At 34.7% G+C, this 20,326-nt stretch overlaps 1 protein-coding gene and 1 long non-coding RNA gene across 2 annotated transcripts; both read right to left on the reverse strand.

Annotated features, from left to right (window-relative positions):
* Positions 1-1,492: 1,492 nt before the first annotated feature.
* Positions 1,493-12,407, reverse strand: LOC125832714 (uncharacterized). Its single transcript, XR_007443246.1, has 3 exons — positions 12,287-12,407; positions 11,967-12,106; positions 1,493-1,600 (listed from the first exon to the last, which is right to left on the reverse strand). It is a non-coding gene; the product is annotated as an uncharacterized LOC125832714 (long non-coding RNA).
* A 1,879-nt stretch (positions 12,408-14,286) lies between these two features.
* LOC125832257 (sister chromatid cohesion protein PDS5 homolog D-like) lies at positions 14,287-20,139 on the reverse strand. The gene is made up of 8 exons (XM_049511402.1): positions 20,026-20,139; positions 19,309-19,512; positions 18,930-19,111; positions 17,019-17,157; positions 16,778-16,945; positions 15,802-16,062; positions 14,853-14,887; positions 14,287-14,763 (listed from the first exon to the last, which is right to left on the reverse strand). Exons 1-8 carry the CDS (start codon positions 20,137-20,139, stop codon positions 14,382-14,384), a joined length of 1,485 nt encoding a protein of 494 aa, XP_049367359.1. The 3' UTR covers positions 14,287-14,381.
* Positions 20,140-20,326: the final 187 nt, after the last annotated feature.

Genomic DNA, 20,326 nt, shown 5'->3' on the forward strand with positions numbered 1-20,326 from the left:
ATAAGGCACGCGACGAAAAGGGAAAGATCTCTAAAAGCTATCAGCTTGACGAACCTTGTATTGCACACATCCACTTATGTTAATTCTCTGAAATCTGTATATCGGCATTGCAAGGTTTCTTGTTAACGGGAGTGATGATGTTGCAACCAAAGATCCTCAACTAGCTCCTGATAATAACAAATTCAAATCTCCCCAAATCAGGCTGCTAAGAGGCTGAGCGATGACATCTTCCAGCAGTAGCGATAAATATAGACGTGTAGCAAAGAGAAACATCATTCTTAAATATAAAAGTAACCATTTGCAGAACTATAGAAAGTACTAGATATTACAATAAGGTTGTTCCAATTTTACAACTATATTTAAGAGAACATCATTTCTTAGATTTTTTTCTGCAGAATTTACTTTCCTATTCTAAATTATAAACTCATCATAAGGTTTAAAATTTAGTATAATGCACAAAATATCAAGTATTCAATAGCTTAAATTGTCTCTCTCCACCCTCTCCTTTATTTCTATTAAACTGTTCCAAGGTTTGCTTCCATGTGTTTGTCAACTATACTTGTTGAGAGTTGAAATAACAAAGATTTAGAAAGGCATAAAACAAAGGTACTTCATTAGCTTCTTCGTTCGTTTCTCCTCCTACCTTGCTACATGTCTAGGTTCATCGCTGCTGCTAGAAAATGTCGTCGCTCTACAAGAATGATGAACCTTCATCCGTACGCTCAACCTTCCACCTCTAAGCAGTCTGGTCTGAGGATGGTTCACTGGGAGTTTTGAATTTGTTATTATCAGGAGATGGTTAAGTTTCTTTGGTCAAAGATAACATAATTGGATCCGTACTATACAAGTTTTAACTCCCAGCCCTGCTTGACGAACCATGCATTGCACACATCCAATTATGTTATTTCTATGAAATTTATACATCAACATTGCTTGGCAAGGTTTCATTTTAAAAATAGTGACGATGCTGCAGCCAAAGAAATTCAACTAGCTCCTAATAATAACAAATCCAAATCTCCCATAAGTCATTCCCAGATCAGGCTGCTAAGAGGCTGAAGGTTGAGCGTACGGATGAAGGTCCATCACATTCTTGTAGAGCGACAACATCTTCTAGTAGCACCAACGATGAACCTGGACGTGTAGCAAGAAGGGAGGAGAGATGAACAAAGAAGCTTATGAAGTATCTCTGTTTTATACCTTTCTAGATCCTTGCTATTTCAACTCTCAACAAGTATAGTTGACAAACACACGCAAGCAGCCTAAAACAGTTAAACAAAAACAAAGGGAAAGGTGGGGGGAGATAGTTTAAGTTATTGAATATTTGATATTTTATGCATTTGACTAAATTTTAAACTTTATGATAGAGTTTAAGATTTAGAATAGGAAAGTAATATTGCAGAAAAGAATCTAAGAAATGATGTTCTTTTTAATACAGTTTTAAAATTGGACCAACCTCATTGTATTATTAAGAGAAAAACATTTTGTACTTTAAAACAGTCCTTCAACTGATTACTTTTATATCTAAAAAATGAAATGCTTCTACGGATGAAGGTCCATCACATTCTTGTAGAGCAACAACATCTTCCAACAACAAATGAACCTGGACATATAGCGAGAGACTTTAAGATTACAGTTGACCATCCTATTCCCTCTTCTCTGCCCCGTCCAGTTAATTGGGGGTCCAATGTATGCCAGTATGTCTTCATGATTCAAACAGAGCAAATCTTTAAAGGAGTTATCTAGTTCCTACAATTGACAAAATGTTTACCTACTTCTATAATTGACATCATAACTGAAGCTGATGCATTATTCATATTCAGAAATTTATGACAAAGCAATTCATTCAGAGTATAAGGAAAATCAGGCATCAAATTTATCTAACAAACAACCCTTCCCCTAAAAAGTTCTTATTGTATCAAGATAAAATCAATCTAATATAATAGCGCACAAAAAGAGGCAAAACACACACATTTACTAGATTAAGAACAAAAAGTTTCTATTTGGAGGCAAAAAGCATCCTGATATATAAGGAAAACCAGGCATCAAATTTATCTAACAAACAACCCTTCCCCTAAAAAGTTCTTATTGTATCAAGATAAAATCAATCTAATATAATAGCGCACAAAAAGAGGCAAAACACACACATTTACTAGATTAAGAACAAAAAGTTTCTATTTGGAGGCAAAAAGCATCCTGATATATAAGGAAAACCAGGCATCAAATTTATCTAACAAACAACCCTTCCCCTAAAAAGTTCTTACTGTTAATCAAGATAAAATCAATCTAATATATTAGGGCACAAAAAGAGGCAAAAACACACATTTACTAGATTAAGAACAAAAAGCTTCAATTTAGAGACAAAAATGCATCTTGATACATAAGGAAAACCAGGCATCAAATTTATCTAACAAACAACCCTTCCCCTAAAAAGTTCTTACTGTTATCAAAATAAAATCAATCTAATATATTAGGGCACAAAAAGAGGCAAAAACACACATTTACTAGATTAAGAACAAAAAGCTTCAATTTAGAGACAAAAATGCATCTTGATACATAAGGAAAACCAGGCATCAAATTTATCTAACAAACAACCCTTCCCCTAAAAAGTTCTTACTGTTATCAAGATAAAATCAATCTAAAATAATAGGGCACAAAAACACACAGATAAAACTAGTATTTTATATTTCAAGAACGTGAGAAAGATAAAAAATGAATCTTTACATCAAGAAGACTGATGAGCTCTTCAGTAGAATGAGGAATGTTGATGAGGCTATTCCCACAATCTTTTAGCCCATCTTCAATTTCTTTCTGGGAAGGAGCATTCACTCTCGGTCTCAAAACCTCAAGAAACTTGTATAAAAATTTGCCCTTTCAAGAACCCTAAAAATAAATAACATCCTAGGAAGAAAATGCAACCTCAGACACAACAAATGCTGATTATATACAAATGGGTTTTGTGTTTGGGAGCAAATTTAGGGACAAAATTGGCATACATAAACCACTCACGTTAATTGCATTTTTTTCTCAAATTTTGAGTTTGAAATTCACAACTTTTTTCAGGGTGTTTGTGCTTTTCTCGTGTACTGTTTGCTTAATTTGGCATTTCCACTCTACGTGGCTCTGTAAAAGTGCAAAAAGACACCAAATTTTTTGTTTCAAGAAGTTCAAGAAAAGACCTTTTTAAGACACAGAAAAAGAGAGACACTTTATTTATTGGACTGTTCTGTCCTTCGAACAGTGAACTTAATTACTTGAATGGTGGTCTTTTTCTATTTTAAAAATGTCTAAAATTGGAAAAAAATTACTTTTATTGCATACACACTTTTAGCGGCAAAACAAACTTTGATTTCTTTGTATTTTGTTGTCTCTTTTTTTTTATTGGAAAAAAATGTTTTGACTATTAAATTGGAAAGGAAAAATCCTTTTTGTCCAAAAAAATTTGGTCAGAATGGTAAAATAACATATTTCACACTATGTTATTTTACCTTTTTGAACATTTTTACCCTTTTAACTTTAATACCTTTTAATTAGAAAAAAATTAGTTTATTTTAAAATAAAAAAGATATTATAAACTTTTTAAATTTCTGGTCATTTAGCATTACACAATTGGATAAACTTTTACTCTCATTGCATACACATTTGACTAGCTCATTAATAATGAAAGGTAAAAAAATCAACACAGTTTAATGGCATATTAAGTGTGACAATTTATTATTATAGAAATTTATTATTTTCTAAATAAAATAATTTCGATGGAAGTTATTATTATAGAAAAATTATTCTTCTAAATAAAACAATTTCAATGGAATTTAAAATAAATTGTAAATTGTATTAACTGTGTTTTTCATTCAATGTCTGATATTTTATATTAAATTCTCGATTAGCTTGGATTCGCAAAATGAAGCATTTCCTATTAAGAGTTTTTTCGAATTCAAGACATCTGATTAACAATTGATGAATCATATACATCACATTCTTTATACTAATATTGACTAAATTTATTGAGATAATCCTATTATTTAATTTTTCTATAAATGGTGTGAGTAGGGGTGTCTTTTTTTTTTTAAGTTAATTTTTGGCTTTTATAGATACCATAAGAAGTACAAAAAGGGGAGAAAAAATCCTAATACCTACTTAGAGTGGGACAACCCCCAATCTATATACCAATGTAGGATTTCTATGTAAGCTCTAAAAAAAAAAATAACTAAATGAGGTATAAACCTCAGCACAAAAGTTCCTTAAGGAACATCAAAAGTGAAAATTCTATACAAGTCTCTATCTAGGGAGAAAGAGTTCTTTTTGGTAATCGTTCTGAGGGAAGGAACACTTATTCTAGTCAAAATCAGTTCTCCTCTTGCTTGACTTAGCAATTGATGATGATGAGTGATCCATGTTATGTTAGCGCACTGGAGACCCCAATTGGCGAGGCAATCAACCACCTTGTTTCCTTCCCTATCGCAATGTTGAAGGCTCCAATTGTCCAGTCATTGAAGGAGATTCCTGATGGTGATAATTTTCTCCCATAGGATCCATGAAGTATCTTGAAGGTTGAGATACAATCCACTAGAAGTTTAGAATCAACCTCCACCTCCAGGTTCCTAATTCCATTTGACACACCAGTGAATACCTGTTTCTAGAGCTAGTGTCTCTGCCATGTTGTGGTTGGTGCTTCCATAAGCCTCTGCGAAAGCAATTTTCATCCTACCTTGATTGTCTCTAATTATACCGCCTCCTACACTTAGTCCTGGATTTCCTTTGGAGCAACCATCTGTGTTGAGCTTGTAGAGGTCTAGTTTTGGTCTTAACCATAGAACTAGAACATGACTGATCTTGTCCCTAGCCATTTCGACGATGTTGTAAAACTTCTCCCAATCCATGAATGGATTAATGCTTTGGAACTGTTTGTGGGCTATAGTAATTATTTGACTATTAATATTGTATGTGATGCTCTTGAAGTTCATCTTTATGCCTTCATATCTATGCTTGCATCTTGCTTTCCACACTTGCCAAATTATAATACTAGGAAGGATTTGAAGAACGAAATTTTGGACCGGATTCTTCTCCATTGAAATCCATCAGTTTATCAATAGTTTTATCAAATAATTACGATTATGGGTGATCTCAAATAGTTTGTTATAATGTCTCCAAACTTGTTGTGTAATCTGACCTTTGTAGAATAAGTGTTCAACTGTTTCTTCTTCATAAATCCTGTAACAACAAGAACATCTAGAAGGTAGGTGGACCTTAAATCTAGTGAGATTTAGATCCACAGCCACTTTGTTACGCAACACTTTCCATAAAAAGAAACAGATTTTAAAAGGGTTCTTATTATGCCAAATCATTTTATTAGTAAGATTGACATTGCCTTTTTTCCTAATAAGATCCCAAGCAGATTTACTAATAAATTTTCCATTCGAGTTAGCCTTCAAGAAAGGAGTATCATCTAGATTAGAAGATTTAATAATAATTCCTTGGATCAAATTAACTAAGTGAACAGAAAGATGTTGATTGAGCTTATAAGTATTCCACCTACCATGATGAATAAAATCAGAGACGGGAATTTTAATAGAGGTAAATGCTTTAATAAATTGAGAAAGTCTACCAATACATGTCCAGTTGTCCCACCAGAAGCTTGAATTTCCTTTATTCAATCTCTATTGGATTAGGTGATCTACTTCTTCCTTGATCATCATCATTCTTCTCCAACATTTTGAGTATTTGTAACTCACTTTCCTAGCCATTGGATGGATTCTCTTTGAATATTTAGCTTTCATAAATCTGGTCCAAATGGTGTCCTTGTTTCTGAATTGCCACCATATCTTGGCTCCCAGGCTTTCAGAGATGTCCATAGTAGATCTAATGCCAATGTCTCCTTCCTTTTTTGGATAGTATAACTTGTCCCAGGCTACCCAATGGTATTTTTGCTTTCCTTCTTTGCTTCCCCGTAAGAAGTTGGCAAAAATCTTCTTTATTTGATACATGATTGTTTTTGTGGGCTGACACATTGAGAGAAGATAAATAGGCATAGTATTCAAAGCATGCTTAATAAGAATAATCTTACCCCCTGTTGAGAGTCTATTGCATTGCCAAGAACTAATCTTTTTAATGATCTTTGTGGCCATGTCTGCAAAATATTCATTTTTCTTTTTCCCAATAAATAGTGGACATCCTAGGTAGGTGATTGGGAATTCTTCCTTTTTGACTTGAAGAATTCTGGAAACAATGTTGATCCTTTTAGTAGAGATATCTTTATCCATTATGAAGCAACTCTTCCCTTTATTCATCTGTTGTCCAGAGCATTCTTCATAGTTCCTCAGGCAATCTACAACGAGCTTCAATGTTTTGGTTTTACCTGAACAAAAAATAATTAAATCATCAGCATTAGCTAAGTGGTTGATCCTTGGTCCGATGGTAGCCATGCTAAATCCATTGAAGGAAGGATTTTCATATAAGTTATTCAACATTAGAGAAAGAGATTCAGCAGCAATAATGAAAAGAGAAGGTGAAATTGGATCGCCCTGTTTAACTCCTTTTTTGGATTGGAAAAAAACCACGTCTCTTGCCATTAACTGTGATGGTATACCAATTATTGGAAAGGAGATTCCACACATTATGAATCCATCTATCATCAAAACCCATTCTTTTCATAACAATGCAAATAAACTGCCAGGCCATTCTGTCGTAAGCTTTGTTCATGTCAATCTTGAATATAACATTTCCCCCTTTATTCTTGGTCTTGATCTCATGAATAATTTCTTGAGCCAAAAGAACATTCTCTCTTATAGCTCTACCCTTAATGAAACCACTTTGATTGAGGGAGATGATCTTCGGAAGAATATGGGTGAGCCTGTGATTCATTATTTTAGAGACAATTTTCTGAGTAACATTGCTAAGACTGATGGGTCTGAATTCAGAGAAAGATTAAGGAGACTCCACTTTCGGAATGAGAATCAAACAAGTGCCTGTGAAGTACTTGGACATTTGTTGTCCATTCAACACTGTTTTGACAAGCTGAGTAATATCTTCACCAATTATGCACCAAGCTTTCTGGAAGAAAAGCCCACTGAAACCATCAGGTCCACGAGAGCTATTGGGGTTAATACTACTAACAACTTGTTTTATTTCCTCTATGGTAGGATCTCTTATCAGTATCTGATTGTCTTGCTCGCTAATGCAATTAGGGATGAGGTCAAGCAAGCTATTATCCACCCTATTTTTTCCTTCAGAAAACAAGTCATGGTAAAACTCTGCAGCAGCAATGTCAATGTTATCATCCCCCTCAATCCAATTTTCATAAACTTTAATTCTATGGATCTGATAGCGATGGAGTGAAAGTATCTAGTGTTCTCATCACCCTCTAGGTTCCATTTGAGATTTGCTTTTTGTCTCCAAAAGGTATCTACATGCTTGTGATGAGTGATCAATTCTGCTTTTATTCTATTCATGTTTATTCTGTCAATAGGATCCATAGATTTCATGTACTTTTCTTCACTTTGTTCAGCCTCTTTCTCCAGTTGCTGAGACTTCTCAAAGATATTTCCAATTTTCATTTTAGACCAATGACTCAAAGCTCTACCAGTCATCTTCATTTTCTGATGAACCTGCCAAAAAATATTGCCATCTGATTGAGAAATCTAGTTTTCCTGACTACATCAAGAAAATCATCAAAGTTAGGCCAAAAATTTAAGAATTTAAAATATTTGTTGTGATGGTCAGCAATATTGCCAAAGTTCATAAGCAAAGGACAATGATCAGATCCTACTCTAGGCAAATGGTGCACACTACTCTGAGAGAAACCATCACTCCACGTAGTGTTGCAAACCATTCTGTCTAATCTTTTCCAAATGATGTCCTTACCACTTCTTTCATTACACCAAGTAAAGTCACTACCTGTGTATCCAATGTCAGAAAGTGCATAGTCATTTAGACATTCCATGAAGGCCATACTTTTACCTAGCGTGTGTGGTATGCCCCTTAGCTTTTCTTCCCTGCTTAAAATACTGTTGAAATCACTTGTGACAGCCCAAGGATGGTTGATGACGGAGGCAAGAGCTCTCATGTACATCCAGAGATCTTCCCTACCAGAGGACTTCGATTTAGCATAAACAATGGAGAGAAAGAGAGCACGTTCCTCACTTTGAATCTTACAAGTTGTGATTTGGTTCTCACTAGCATAGATTGTACAGTTGAGTTCTTGTTTCCAAAAGATTCAGATCTTGTTACTACAGTTTGCAAAAGAGTTTTGCATGCCAAGACATTTCGCATACATTTCAATTTTTGTCTCTTTTATGAAAGGTTCTTGAATAGCTACTAAAGAGACTTTATGATTATCAATCAAAAACTTGAGCCTCGCAGTAGAGGCATGAGACTTCATGCCTCTAATATTCCAATTGAGAATACTAATCATGAAAATTGAATTTAGGAGGTTTTTGTGATTTTCCTTTTTGTTTTTTCACGTCAGGATTAGTATTTTCCTTTCGACCCATCTTGCTCGTTTGATTTTCGTTGAAGTAAGCTCTAGCTTGATTTCCAGTTCTTTGATTAGCCCCATCGATGTCTTTTTGTTTAATGTTGCTGCCATTTCTCCCTTTTCTTGCTTGTTTCCTTCCTCATCAGAAGATTCCTCCGAAGTGTCGTCTTCTTCTTCTCCCTCTGAAGATGTTATATCTGCCCATTCATCTTGGGAATCTGGTTCTTCACCATTGTAATCATTGTCAATCTTCTTGTTGTTTCTTAGTCTAGTTTTGCAAGTACTTGCCAATTGTTCCTCATCTCCCACCATCAACTCATCAAAGCTATTTTGATTGATATCGGCAGCCTGCTCTTCATTCATAATTTTAACTTGTTGTCTCCTAATTTGAGTGTTAGCTTTCTTGCAAGTTCCCACTTTGGTTTTCCTGCCAACAACTTCTTCCCATTCCCCATCAAAATTATTAACAGTGAGTTCGTTGATACTCTTAATGGGTATGGTTTTATTGAAAACTGATGTTGTGAGGCTTTTCGGATTACCATCATTCATATTATTCTCAGTGAGTTCGTTGATACTCTTAATGGGTATGGTTTTATTGAAAACTGATGTTGTGAGGCTTTTCGGATTACCATCATTCATATTATTCTCAACGATAATCTCTTTTGCTTGATCACCTGTTTCATTGACATGTTCAGTATTAGCAACCTCATGTTCCAACTCTTTATCTTTTGATGCAGGGGAAATGTCACTATTAGCCATATCAAATTTGTTTTTCAGGAACACAAGTTGATTGTTGGCCTGATCATGTGCCTTGTTTTCACTATTAATCTTTGTGATCTCTGCATTGGTTTCACAATCTGTCGTAGATGTAGGATGAGATTTATCAACTCCAAAGATGTTCCCAGTTGGTTTATAAGCTTTCCTTGGGGGTTCACTTCTTCCTCTAGTTTTTCCTTTGTTGATCTCCCTTTTATTTTGCATTTCCCTTCCTCTGTTGGGAGTGACTTCATCTTCTTCAGGCAGCTTTGTTTCACTGTTGTCTTGTTCCGAATTTCTTTATTGTTGTTTATTTCTCCCTTGTTGATCCTTTTGTAGGGCCTCTTTCTTTTCAATCTCTTTTATCCTTTCTAGAACTCTACAATTGATCATACTATGTCCAAGCTTTCTGCAGTGTTTACAAAATTTGGGGATATTTTCATACTCGATTTTTTGAGAAAACCCTCTTAAAGGAGTGTTGTCATCTTCAGTTCCCACCCAAACGTTATGGACAAGAGGCCTCAATAGATCGATTTCCACCCTTGCTTTAGCCATACTAGGTCTAGTCATCGTCTTGATGGTTATATCAAGTTCGATCGGTTTTCCCACTTCCCTAATAATATGTTTGACATAGTTCCAGTTATGCATATGAAAAGGCAGACCAGGGAGAAGAACCCAGACAGGAACTATGGGGATATCTTCCTCCGATTTAAAATCCGGAGTCCATTTTTGTAGCCAAATTTGAAACCCTTCCAGCTCAATTGCCCTCTTATATAACACTAAATTGAAGTCTTCATCATTAGGTGAAGGTAAGAAAAATATTGAAATTGTCATACACACCAATTTTGACAGACCCCTTCAAAGGAAATTTTTCTGAGAACCTCGATCTGATAGTATCAATTTAAGGTCGGGACTTCAAGAATCTCCCCACAATAGTTCTTCTACACGAAGTTGCCATCACTCCGTAGTAATCCGAGGCTTTGAATATAACAGTTGGCATCCCATTGTGAGTAGTTCTTCGAGAGATTGCAATCCCTTGTTCCATACGATTTGTGGTCATATTAGAATATGGATATGTCACTGAAGAAGCATAGGTAGGAGATATATCTTTGGATAATTTGGGGTTATAGGGATCCCCTTTCGGGGGATTGTTTATTTCTACTATAGCCGGTAGAGGACCGCTGGCCAGCGTCCCCATCAAAACCAAAGAGGAGGAGTAGCAACTAGTTTAGATTCTAACGGTAGGAAAGTAGAGAGAATTTTTTGAGAGATTTATGTGTGGACGTATGAGTAGGGGTGTCAATGAGACGGTTTGGTCGTTTATTTTAAAAAAATTATGTCATCCCAATTTTCGGGTATTATATAATGTATAACCAAAATTAGATTTTTTGTAAAATGATATCATATCGGTTTCTCTTCGGTATCAATACAATTTAGTTAATTTTCATTTTTTTATTTTTTAAAATAACACCTCAAAATACATTATTATCAATATATTTCTTTCGCAAGTATGTTCTTGAAGAAACACTTCAATTCTTCACCAAAAAGTCAAGAATGTAAAACCTTGTTGCCGTATTGTTTGATCTTAAACATTTAATAGGAGTGCTTGTATAGATTTTGTCGAATTGTTTGATGAAGTATCTATTATAGTCTCTTTTAATTTTAAACATAATTAATTAAATGTTAATTAAAGAGCAAAGATCTAAAGTCGTCCCGTCACCATAGGCCTAGGACTTAAGTTATATTATTTATATTTGAAAAATATTATAAAATATATTTATATATTAAATTTAATATATTGTTAATATATAAAATATATTTACATATACGTAAGATTATTCGTTCCGGTTCGGAAATTTTTCGGATTTTTTTATAAATTAAAAAGATCAGTCCTATTGTTTGGGACTGTTATACACTTAAATAAAAGTTCACGATTTTATTTAAAAAATGATATAAATCGATTCGATTAGGTTCGATGATTTTTCATATTCTTTTGACACCCCTAGGTAAATTTACAAGAGTAACATCAAACAAAGCTACCATGTTGGAGATTGAAATGGAACACAATACATGCAAAACTCAAATTATGTAAATAATAAGTCCAAAACGAAGGGGTAGAACAAACACTTCACTTCAATCGACAAAAAATTTCAAAACAAGTACGTTCACTCTAGTAAGCACGTTCTGAAGGTTGTCAAATATTATTAACTATAAGCCAGATGAAATTAGTGATAACAGATGTTTACCTCTTCTTGTTATGGCCGATTCTTCCTTTTATGTTGTTTAAGTTGTTTTTTACAGGCTTTGGGGAAATTGATTTCTTTAATGTTTGAGACAGAACCCAATACCTGCAGAGACCAATTTATGTACATAATAAGCCCAAATAAAGGGTAAATTAAATACTTTACATAACTTCCGAAATGAGAACATTCACTTTAGTGTATAGATCAATTCTAAAATTGGGATAAAAAAAGGAAAAACCAAGTAAATCAATTTTGTTGGCAACTAGAACCTCAGGGGTCCCACGTACTAAAAGGTCTAAAGAGGTTAAGGAACAAAGCCTCGGCTCCTGTTCAGAGATAAATTTGGTTAGGCGGGATTAACCAAAACCATTGCTTTGAGTTTGAAGTATGTATAGATCTACAAAATGATTTCTAAAGTAGACATGCACATATAATAAACTTACTGATAAAGATAGCAAATATATTACTCACGTGCATGTACGCATAAGTTGTCTTACTTGTAAACAGTTCTCACGAACAGGTTGAAAGACCACATAGCGGTTTGTGTTGCCTGTGTACCACCTCCTTAGCAGTTGCCCACTTAATGATCATATTGTTATCGTCCCATGCATCCTTGATATCTCAAGAATGGAAGACTCTGCATCCGAGATCACGTTATACATTGGCTTTAAGGTCATATTGTGGTAGAAACTCAACAGTATTGCATATGCCCATGAGCAAGGAATTAAGCTCTTGTGGATTTGCACTTGAATAGACGCACATTTGGCTGTAAAATCACTGTACTTTGTAAAGATGACATCAGACATAAGTGCAGTACCGGCTTCAATCTTGTAGCTACTGAGTATAGACATAGTATCTCCATATCTGGTTAAGAGAGTCCCTAGGCCATATCATCGACCCTGAAGATCAGCAAGTTATTAGAAATGATTAGTCCAAACTTATAAGACCCTAACTGAAATAGGAAATAGGTTAGACCTAATAGGCAGCAAATGAGTGTTTATATCAAATCTAGAATATACTGAACCAAGAAAGGTAAGAGAGAAAGAAAGCTAGTTAACTTTTAATTTAGCATCCCTCAGCTATACAAGGTCGATAAGCATTATCTCCACAGATTTGTTCCGGCATTGCCCCCTTGGTGTAATTCTGTTTTAAATAGACAGATACCATTTCTTTATAGCTTCTTCCATTTAATACAATAGTAAGATTTTTTCTCGTCATTGGTGTAACTGAACCTACCTTTCTGCTATATTAATCACAATTCCTACAGTTCTTAGCATAATAAATCATTACCTAGAGTGTTATTTCATCGGTCCATTGATTCTCTTGATCATATCTGAAGCCATTACAAGTTTCCAAAGTCAACCGAACAATCAATTTAAAAAGATAAAAAAAAACCTAAAAGTTTTTTAGAGTACACATCCTCAATTGAGAGTATTTCTACCCCTTTCTCATAACTCCAGCTTTATTTCAACAGTCTACTAACTCTCTACATCATAAAAGAACGATTCCAAACTTCATAACTAGTATTAACTACCATATGACCTATTAATGTACAAAGGTCACATAACAAAACCTACTCTGTCCTTGCAGAATAATAACTACACCAAAAGTAACAGATCATAGAATTAACAGAAACAATGCCTCCAACTAGAGTTACCTTCGGGTTCTTTAAATTTCAAGAAAAACAATGAATATTCGTGACCATGATCTTCAACTGAGAACTGCATTATAGTGATAACTTTAAATTAAAAGAAATTTCGCGACCTTTAGGCACCGCCATAGATGTTGAAGCGAGTCTGGGTAGAGTGGAAGCCCTAGCAGTGAATTGCAAATATACATATTCTTGATGTAGAGACCAAAGTGATTTCAAGAAGATGAAAAGGAGAACTTTCCAGTCTCTCAAGGTTTATTTCTGATAATATAATTTTTCCTTTCAAATCAATTCATTGAAATAATGGAAAAAAATTCAGTTTTCATTTATATAAAAATACTATTAGTTCTTTTTCTCTTATAGATTAAATCAAAATATTTGTGATAATAGACACTGAATATTTTCAGTGATAAAAAATTGTGATTTTTTTTTATAATGTTACACCTAAGTTAACAGATAAATTTTACTTGATATAAGTTTATATTAAATTAAAAATACACCCTTTTGAAAAAAAACAAGACAAATTTTTTTTATAAGTCAATTTAGATTGCATTCAGCTAAAATATGAAGTTTCTGTACAAATTATCCTGTTCTCAAATGATTATTATTTTAGTTTTCCTTCGTATTTCTGAAATGTTTAATTTTTATCCCTGCAGTTCATTAAATAAAAGATTGTGAATTAAAGATTTGAAGTATCCTTATTTATTCATACCTTAAAAGTTTAGAGCTATCTAAACTTAAAACTTTTATTTTTCTCGCATATATTATATAGAAATTAAGTTACGGAACATAAGATAAATAGTATTTTCACAAAGTTGTTGTAGTACTTAGAAACTAGAGTTATGCTTTTTTGGGTCTGTTTTTTCTTTCTCTTGGATATATATTTTGGCCTTGTGAGTCACTATAATGCCTTACTGCATAACTTGGTTATGCAAAATATTATGATAACGAAAATATTCAAAAGAAAGGCCAGAGTTCATTGTGCATAATCAGGTGACAAAGGAAAGATTCAGCACATTAAACTCACATTAAATGTAGGAAAATTTTCAAGTGATGAATGAGCACAAACGATTTTAAGTGCGTCGCAATGCAATTTACATGTATGCTAATTCACACCGACACAAAACATATCAATCAGATTGTTTGAGGAATCCTAATTAATATTGTTGGAGCAAAGGATCGTCAACAAAAACATTATGTGTTGATAAAAAGAATGTTAATAAACTCATTTCACAGAGAAATTGATGTCTTGCTCCACAATTCAATGAAGAAGGATATCGATATCCATATGTAACCTTTTCTCCAAATCCTCCTCTTTTGAAATCTCATCCAGATACTGCTGCAGCCAAGCTACATCAAGCTCGACTTCCACGGCAGTAGAGACAAAAGATTTCATCTGTTTGATTGATGAAGAAACAACATCACCAGCTTTCAGCCTCTTTACAACATCACAAACTAGATCAAGGAGGGAAGCTCTGGAAGCCAATGATTTGTAGTGACAATTGACTGCAATGTCACCATACTTGGCAAAAATGGCAGTCAATATGGGAGCACTGCTAACTTTTACTTTATAGCCATGCACATCCACCTTGACCTCATTATTTTGGCGCACTCGTTTTGGAGTTAAATTATGCTGCTTGGTCCTACAGCAACATAAAAAGAATACGTTGTTCAGCTCGAATTACATTCATTATTATGCTAAGGGGGTCTAAATGCGATATTAATAACTTGCGTTGTTGGAGGAGCCAGATCATCAGCTGCTTTCCCCTGCCAAATTTTAGAGCATAGAAAGGTGTTATGAAATAAATACTAAGATTAAGTTCTTAGATATCTATCGATTCACCATGCATGCTTTTAGGTTCTCTCTCATCTAAACTTCTGTAGCAATTTGCCATTCACAATGATACACTTGAATACTTTTAGAGACCAGAATGGTTGTCGTGCAAGGTGAAAATGACTAATTTAAGAGGATAAAACAAGAACCAAGAACTCACTATTTAGAACCAGTTTGAGCTTCAAACAGGGTTGAGGAAAAATAAGGGGTAGAACAAACACTTTACTTGAATTGACATAATATTCCAAAACAACTACATTCATTCACTTTAGTAAGCACTTACTGAAAGTAGGCTAATATTAATAACTGAAAGTCAGATCAAATTAATGATAACAGATGTTTACCTCTTCTTGTGATGCCAAGTACTTCCTCCTCCTTTTACGTTGTTTACGTTGTTTTTTACAGGCTTTGGGGAAATTGATTTCTTTGGTGTTTGAGACAGAACCCAGTACCTGCAGAGATCAATTTATGTACATAATAAGTCCAAATTAAGGGGTAACTTAAATACTTTACTTGAGTCGACATAACTTTCGAAATGAGGACATTCACGTCAGTGTAATCACTTATTGAAGATTTTCTAATATAATTAAATAAGCCAGCTCTAATTAATGATACTGAAATAAATGTTGACCATTTCTTCTGATAGCGAATTCTTACTTTTACATTGTTCTTTAGAGGTTTTGGAAAAATTGATTTCTTTGGTGATTGAAAAGGCAGAGCCCAATGCCCGTACAATTTAATTTATGTATATAATAAGTCCAGAACTAAGGGGCAGAAATAAATGATATACTTAAATACACAACTTCCTAAACGAGCTCAGTCAATTAATGCTAACTGTTTGATTTACCTCAGCTCTTGATTCACCAACTGATGACCGCCGTCTTATATTTGATCTCCTTTCTCCACTTATCCAAGCATCATCATATCCTTCCTCTGCTTTATTCAAAAAAGTAGGTTTCCAACCTCTTTTCTTTGAAGTTTGAGTAGCTTCTGGATCTACTGCTTCTTTGGTTGCTTCTGATTCCTTTAACGATGAAACTGTCTCTAGAACAACATCATCGTTCTTATGCGCAGCATGTGGTGCAAGCTCTTCCGGAGCACTTTCCACCTGACAAGTGTGTAGCACAGGAAGAATTCACATCATTACTATAAATCCAGATCACTTATTATCAGTGAAGTTACCTTTACTTATCACACCTTTATATCAACAATTAATCAGCAAAACAAGAGCTTCTGACTATCTCATAAAGGACCTTATATCTTTCTCAAGCTAGTCTAAGAATGAGGACAGGTTGGTGGAAAACTACATGTGTACACATTCCTGAGTTTGGAAAAGTAAAAAGAACTTAAGAGAAACATCACCTGACAAGTTAGGATCACAATGCTTTAAATTTAACAAAGAACATGGGATCAAAGTTTAAAAAGCACTGTAGCACATTGTGTAATGATCCATGATAAATACTCGCAGCTGATGCTACAGATTGCCTTCAACGTATTAACAAGGAGGGTCCAAGTCATCTTATTTGAACGGTCAAACATGTCATTATTTCCTTTATCGGAACTGTCACTGTTGACATCAAGGATTACATTTTTCTTTCCTCTTCTATTTTTTTATAGTTAGTATCAAATTTCTTTCTTTTCCCACCTCATTTTCCTAAGATTCTTAGATCTTCAGTTTTTCATGATCGGTTTATTGCATGTTTATCTGCTTCCATTTCTTTGTAAATTAGACAGGAAAAGGAGAAGCATAGAATTATACAACTAAACAATCATAGATTTTTTAAATAAATGCAGCAATTACTTTGAATATCAGATAGACCCACCATAGCTTTAGTTTTAATCGCCTCCCTCCACATTAATTCAACAACTTCTGAATAGTTGTTAAAGGAAATGCCAAGGTCCGTCACTGCTTTTTGAAGATATGGATAAAGTTTGACAGCACTTTCTTGAAGAACTTTCTCTCCCAGCACATAGGAACGAGGTGAAACATTCTAAACCAAAATAAGACGTCATTAAAAACAATGAGAAAGATAAAAGAATAACCTTATAGAGGAAAAGCAATACCTGATTTTCCTTCTTTACACTACTTATGAGGATGCTCACAAGGATGTTCAGAAGCTGCATTGGAATATCATCACTCTCTTTTATTATCATGGTCATTATTTCTTTCATGTTCATGAATACTTCATCTGGGTGGTCCGGCCTTAAAATAGGGAAAGAGACAAAACAGTTGTCAGCCATTCCCCAGAAGAAAAAAATGATAAATTGAGAAACTGGTAGTCTTTGAATGTTATGAAGGAAAAAAGAATCTGGTAGACTTTGACATGCTTTGCACCTTAGCATATAATTTCATTTATGCTGCATTCAATATAAGAATAACCACGGTGAATATACTGCTAAAACTGTCATAGACTCCCTCCATACCATTTGCTATAACAGTGTTTGATTGGTCCAAGTTAAGGGTGTATAATTGACTTGTGATAAATTAGTGATAGCTGAAAACTATCTAATTAATAGTCAAAGAGATAGCTTGATAAAGAAAACATCAACTTATCAGAATCCAAATTTGAACAGTCACAAACATTGAATTTTTAAAAGTTGGCAGCCGGTTCTTTAGAAATTTCAGAAAAAAATAGTGGATGAGAAGACTAGATACCAAAGGAGGGAAGATAACAGTATTTACATCAACGCTCTTTAATATGCCCACATGCTTTAAATATATTGTCTTTGCATGCTTGTAAGGGTTTCAACAATTTGGTGATTTTTATTGGAAGGGAAAGAAGGGTCATACGAGCTTCACCTAGTAGAGACTAGAGAGGGGAAGAAGATTATGGTTCCCAAATGGAGTGAGCAGGACTTAGACCACTATCCACCTATAATACAATTCTCTTAGAGTAAGTTGTGGAGATTTTATACGGACAAAAATGTGCATGCTTCATGGATAAGGTTATATTGACTAATTATGGACTAGAATGGTGATTAATTAACTGGTGAGCGGGTAAATTCATTTGGAAGTGACTTCTCTTCAACATGATTGAAGCTGCTGAAACTGTACTTAGTAGTTGATTAGTGCCAGCAATGAGACAAAGTTTCTACCACTCCCCCTGGTCTTTCAGCCATTACTTCCTTCCTTTTTTACTTTTCAAGTCTACCAATCTTATTTAAGATTGAAAAATCCATCTGGAGCCAACCCTTTGGGCCAAATGCAACCTTCGGAACTTGGGGATGATGGGCCCTCTCCTCTATCCTTCTCCACTTAAATATTGGATTTAGTTCACTTGGGGAAGGACTCAAACTTGTAACCTAAGACACAAGTCCCTCAACCGGTGCCTGTTGAGCTCATCCCTGGGGGCTTAACTCAATCCATCATTTGATCCACAAATACCAACATACCAACTTACTTCATGTCGCCAAAACAAAAATGAGGAAAACAACACTGTAAATCACTGCTGTTCTTTTCCACATTTCCACTCCCATTTAACTAGCTCTACATGTTCTGAATTGGGCATAATTGATTGACCACCTTCAAAGCCCAAGTCAAATCAAATAGAACAATTTATATTCAAAAAATGGCTCACGGAATTTGGTTGTTCTCAGCTGGAGCGATTGTTCAAGGACATGCAACAGCTGAGGCACCTATATAAAAGTTCTTCTAAGACAGAAATTGACCAAGACAAACTCTAAGCCAAGTAGCTAACTGAAATATACTAAACCACCACAAGATAGCACTAGTCACAAGCAATTACTCTTCTCATCCATGAGCGTTCTGCTCTTTAAAGTTGACAGTTTGCAGTTATTTTCTGGTCTTAGTGCACAAATAACTAAACTTGTGGCAAGGACAGAGCATATATCATATTACCAGAAATAAATGAACAATAATAGATAAAATACCAGCAAAGTAACAACCATGTGGTCGGTTTCAATTCCTCTTACCTATAGGAAAATTATGAATGTATATCATAATTGGAGGTATACCTTATACTATTTAAAAAATGTTGAAACATCTGAACAATCAATGCATCTAACTGGAGATCCAACATCAGCACGCACGTTTGGTACTTTGCAAGAACTTCAATAATTGAGACAGCCTTTGAATAACAGCGACCCTCCAAGCAAGACAATTTCCCAAATGCCAAAACTGCAAGCTCAAAAAAGTCCTGTCCGCCAATTGAGCAAGAAACCAAACCAAGAGTACATATAAATACTATTCATGCATCCAAGAAAATCATATATGCAAAACTACCTACAGAATCTGAACCATCAATTAAAAAGCAAAACAGCATAGTTAGAAGAGAGACTGGCAACCAGTCTGACTTCCAATTTCAATAAAGAAGGCTGTATGAGTTGTACTTGCCACAAGTCTGGTATCATTATATGGTTGATCTGGAGCTGTAATTCTAATGATCTCACTCATGGAAGATGCAACTGACACCTTCACATCTATGTCAGGATGCCGTAGAACTCCATCTGTAACCAGTGCTTCCATTGCAGGCTTAATAGCATCTCGCACCGATGCAGGGGGAACTTGCTTCACCATTGACAAAAGATGCTCCAAGTTCTGAAAATTGCATACCAAAAAGAAGTGATTGAACTATGTCAAATACATTGGAAACGCTTCTCTGGATAACAAATGAAATCTAGATCATAATTCATGAGATTTGGTAGAAAATAAAGAATGATAAAGTTCTAAACAAAATCACAAGGTCAAACATATCTCTCTCTCCACAGTTTTATGTTCTTTCATCCATCAGGAGGCCTGATTATTGCCTTTAAACAACAAGAAGTAAACAAACACAGCGAGATAATTGACTGCCAGATCAAGCAAATAAGCAATGTCACAGTGGAAATCCCAATTTATGATAAAACATATGTTGAAGCACAAGAAGGAAAGTTAGGCCAAGTTCTTTCAGAATAAACATGATTGAAGATGGATGATGTTGACTGATCTTTCTTCCCTAGTTATGTGCAAGGAACACGTTAATAATTGCAGTTATCAAAACCCAATGAAAATCAACAAGGTTATGTACTTTTTGCTTATGACATTGAGGAAAGAAAAAGAAAAGGTTCTCACATCAAGTTTCTCCAAAAGCTCCTCTTTAGAAGATGGGAATTGCTGAAGTAGCTCATTCCCAACTTCAAGAAGTCCTTTGATGCATTCCTCCTCAGAAACAGAAGCACGAGCCATGGAAACCGTTTCCTTTGTTCAAAGCACACAAAGAACAAGAAGTGAACTGCAATTTGGAAACTAGGTTTTAAGATGCAAAAAACCCCTAAAGAAATTACAAGAGAGAAAATGGGAAAACGGCGGTGCAGAAAGGCCTCAAAAGTAACGCCAGTACTAGTATACAAAAGACAAGTAAGAGAGAGGCAGA

The sequence above is a fragment of the Solanum verrucosum genome, unplaced genomic scaffold, assembly GCF_900185275.1.
Source record: "Solanum verrucosum unplaced genomic scaffold, falcon-dt-bn FXZP01000009.1, whole genome shotgun sequence".
In the NCBI taxonomy this organism is placed as follows: domain Eukaryota; kingdom Viridiplantae; phylum Streptophyta; class Magnoliopsida; order Solanales; family Solanaceae; genus Solanum; species Solanum verrucosum.

Coding starts and splice junctions, on each gene's coding strand:
- LOC125832257 (XM_049511402.1), bottom strand. CDS start 20,139: ATGGCTCGTGCTTCTGTTTCTGAGGAGGAATGCATCAAAGGACTTCTT. Junction 19,112..19,308: donor ATAATGATACCAGACTTGTG/GCAAGTACAACT, acceptor ATTGGCGGACAG/GACTTTTTTGAGCTTGCAGT. Junction 16,063..16,777: donor CGATTAAAACTAAAGCTATG/GTGGGTCTATCT, acceptor CACACTTGTCAG/GTGGAAAGTGCTCCGGAAGA.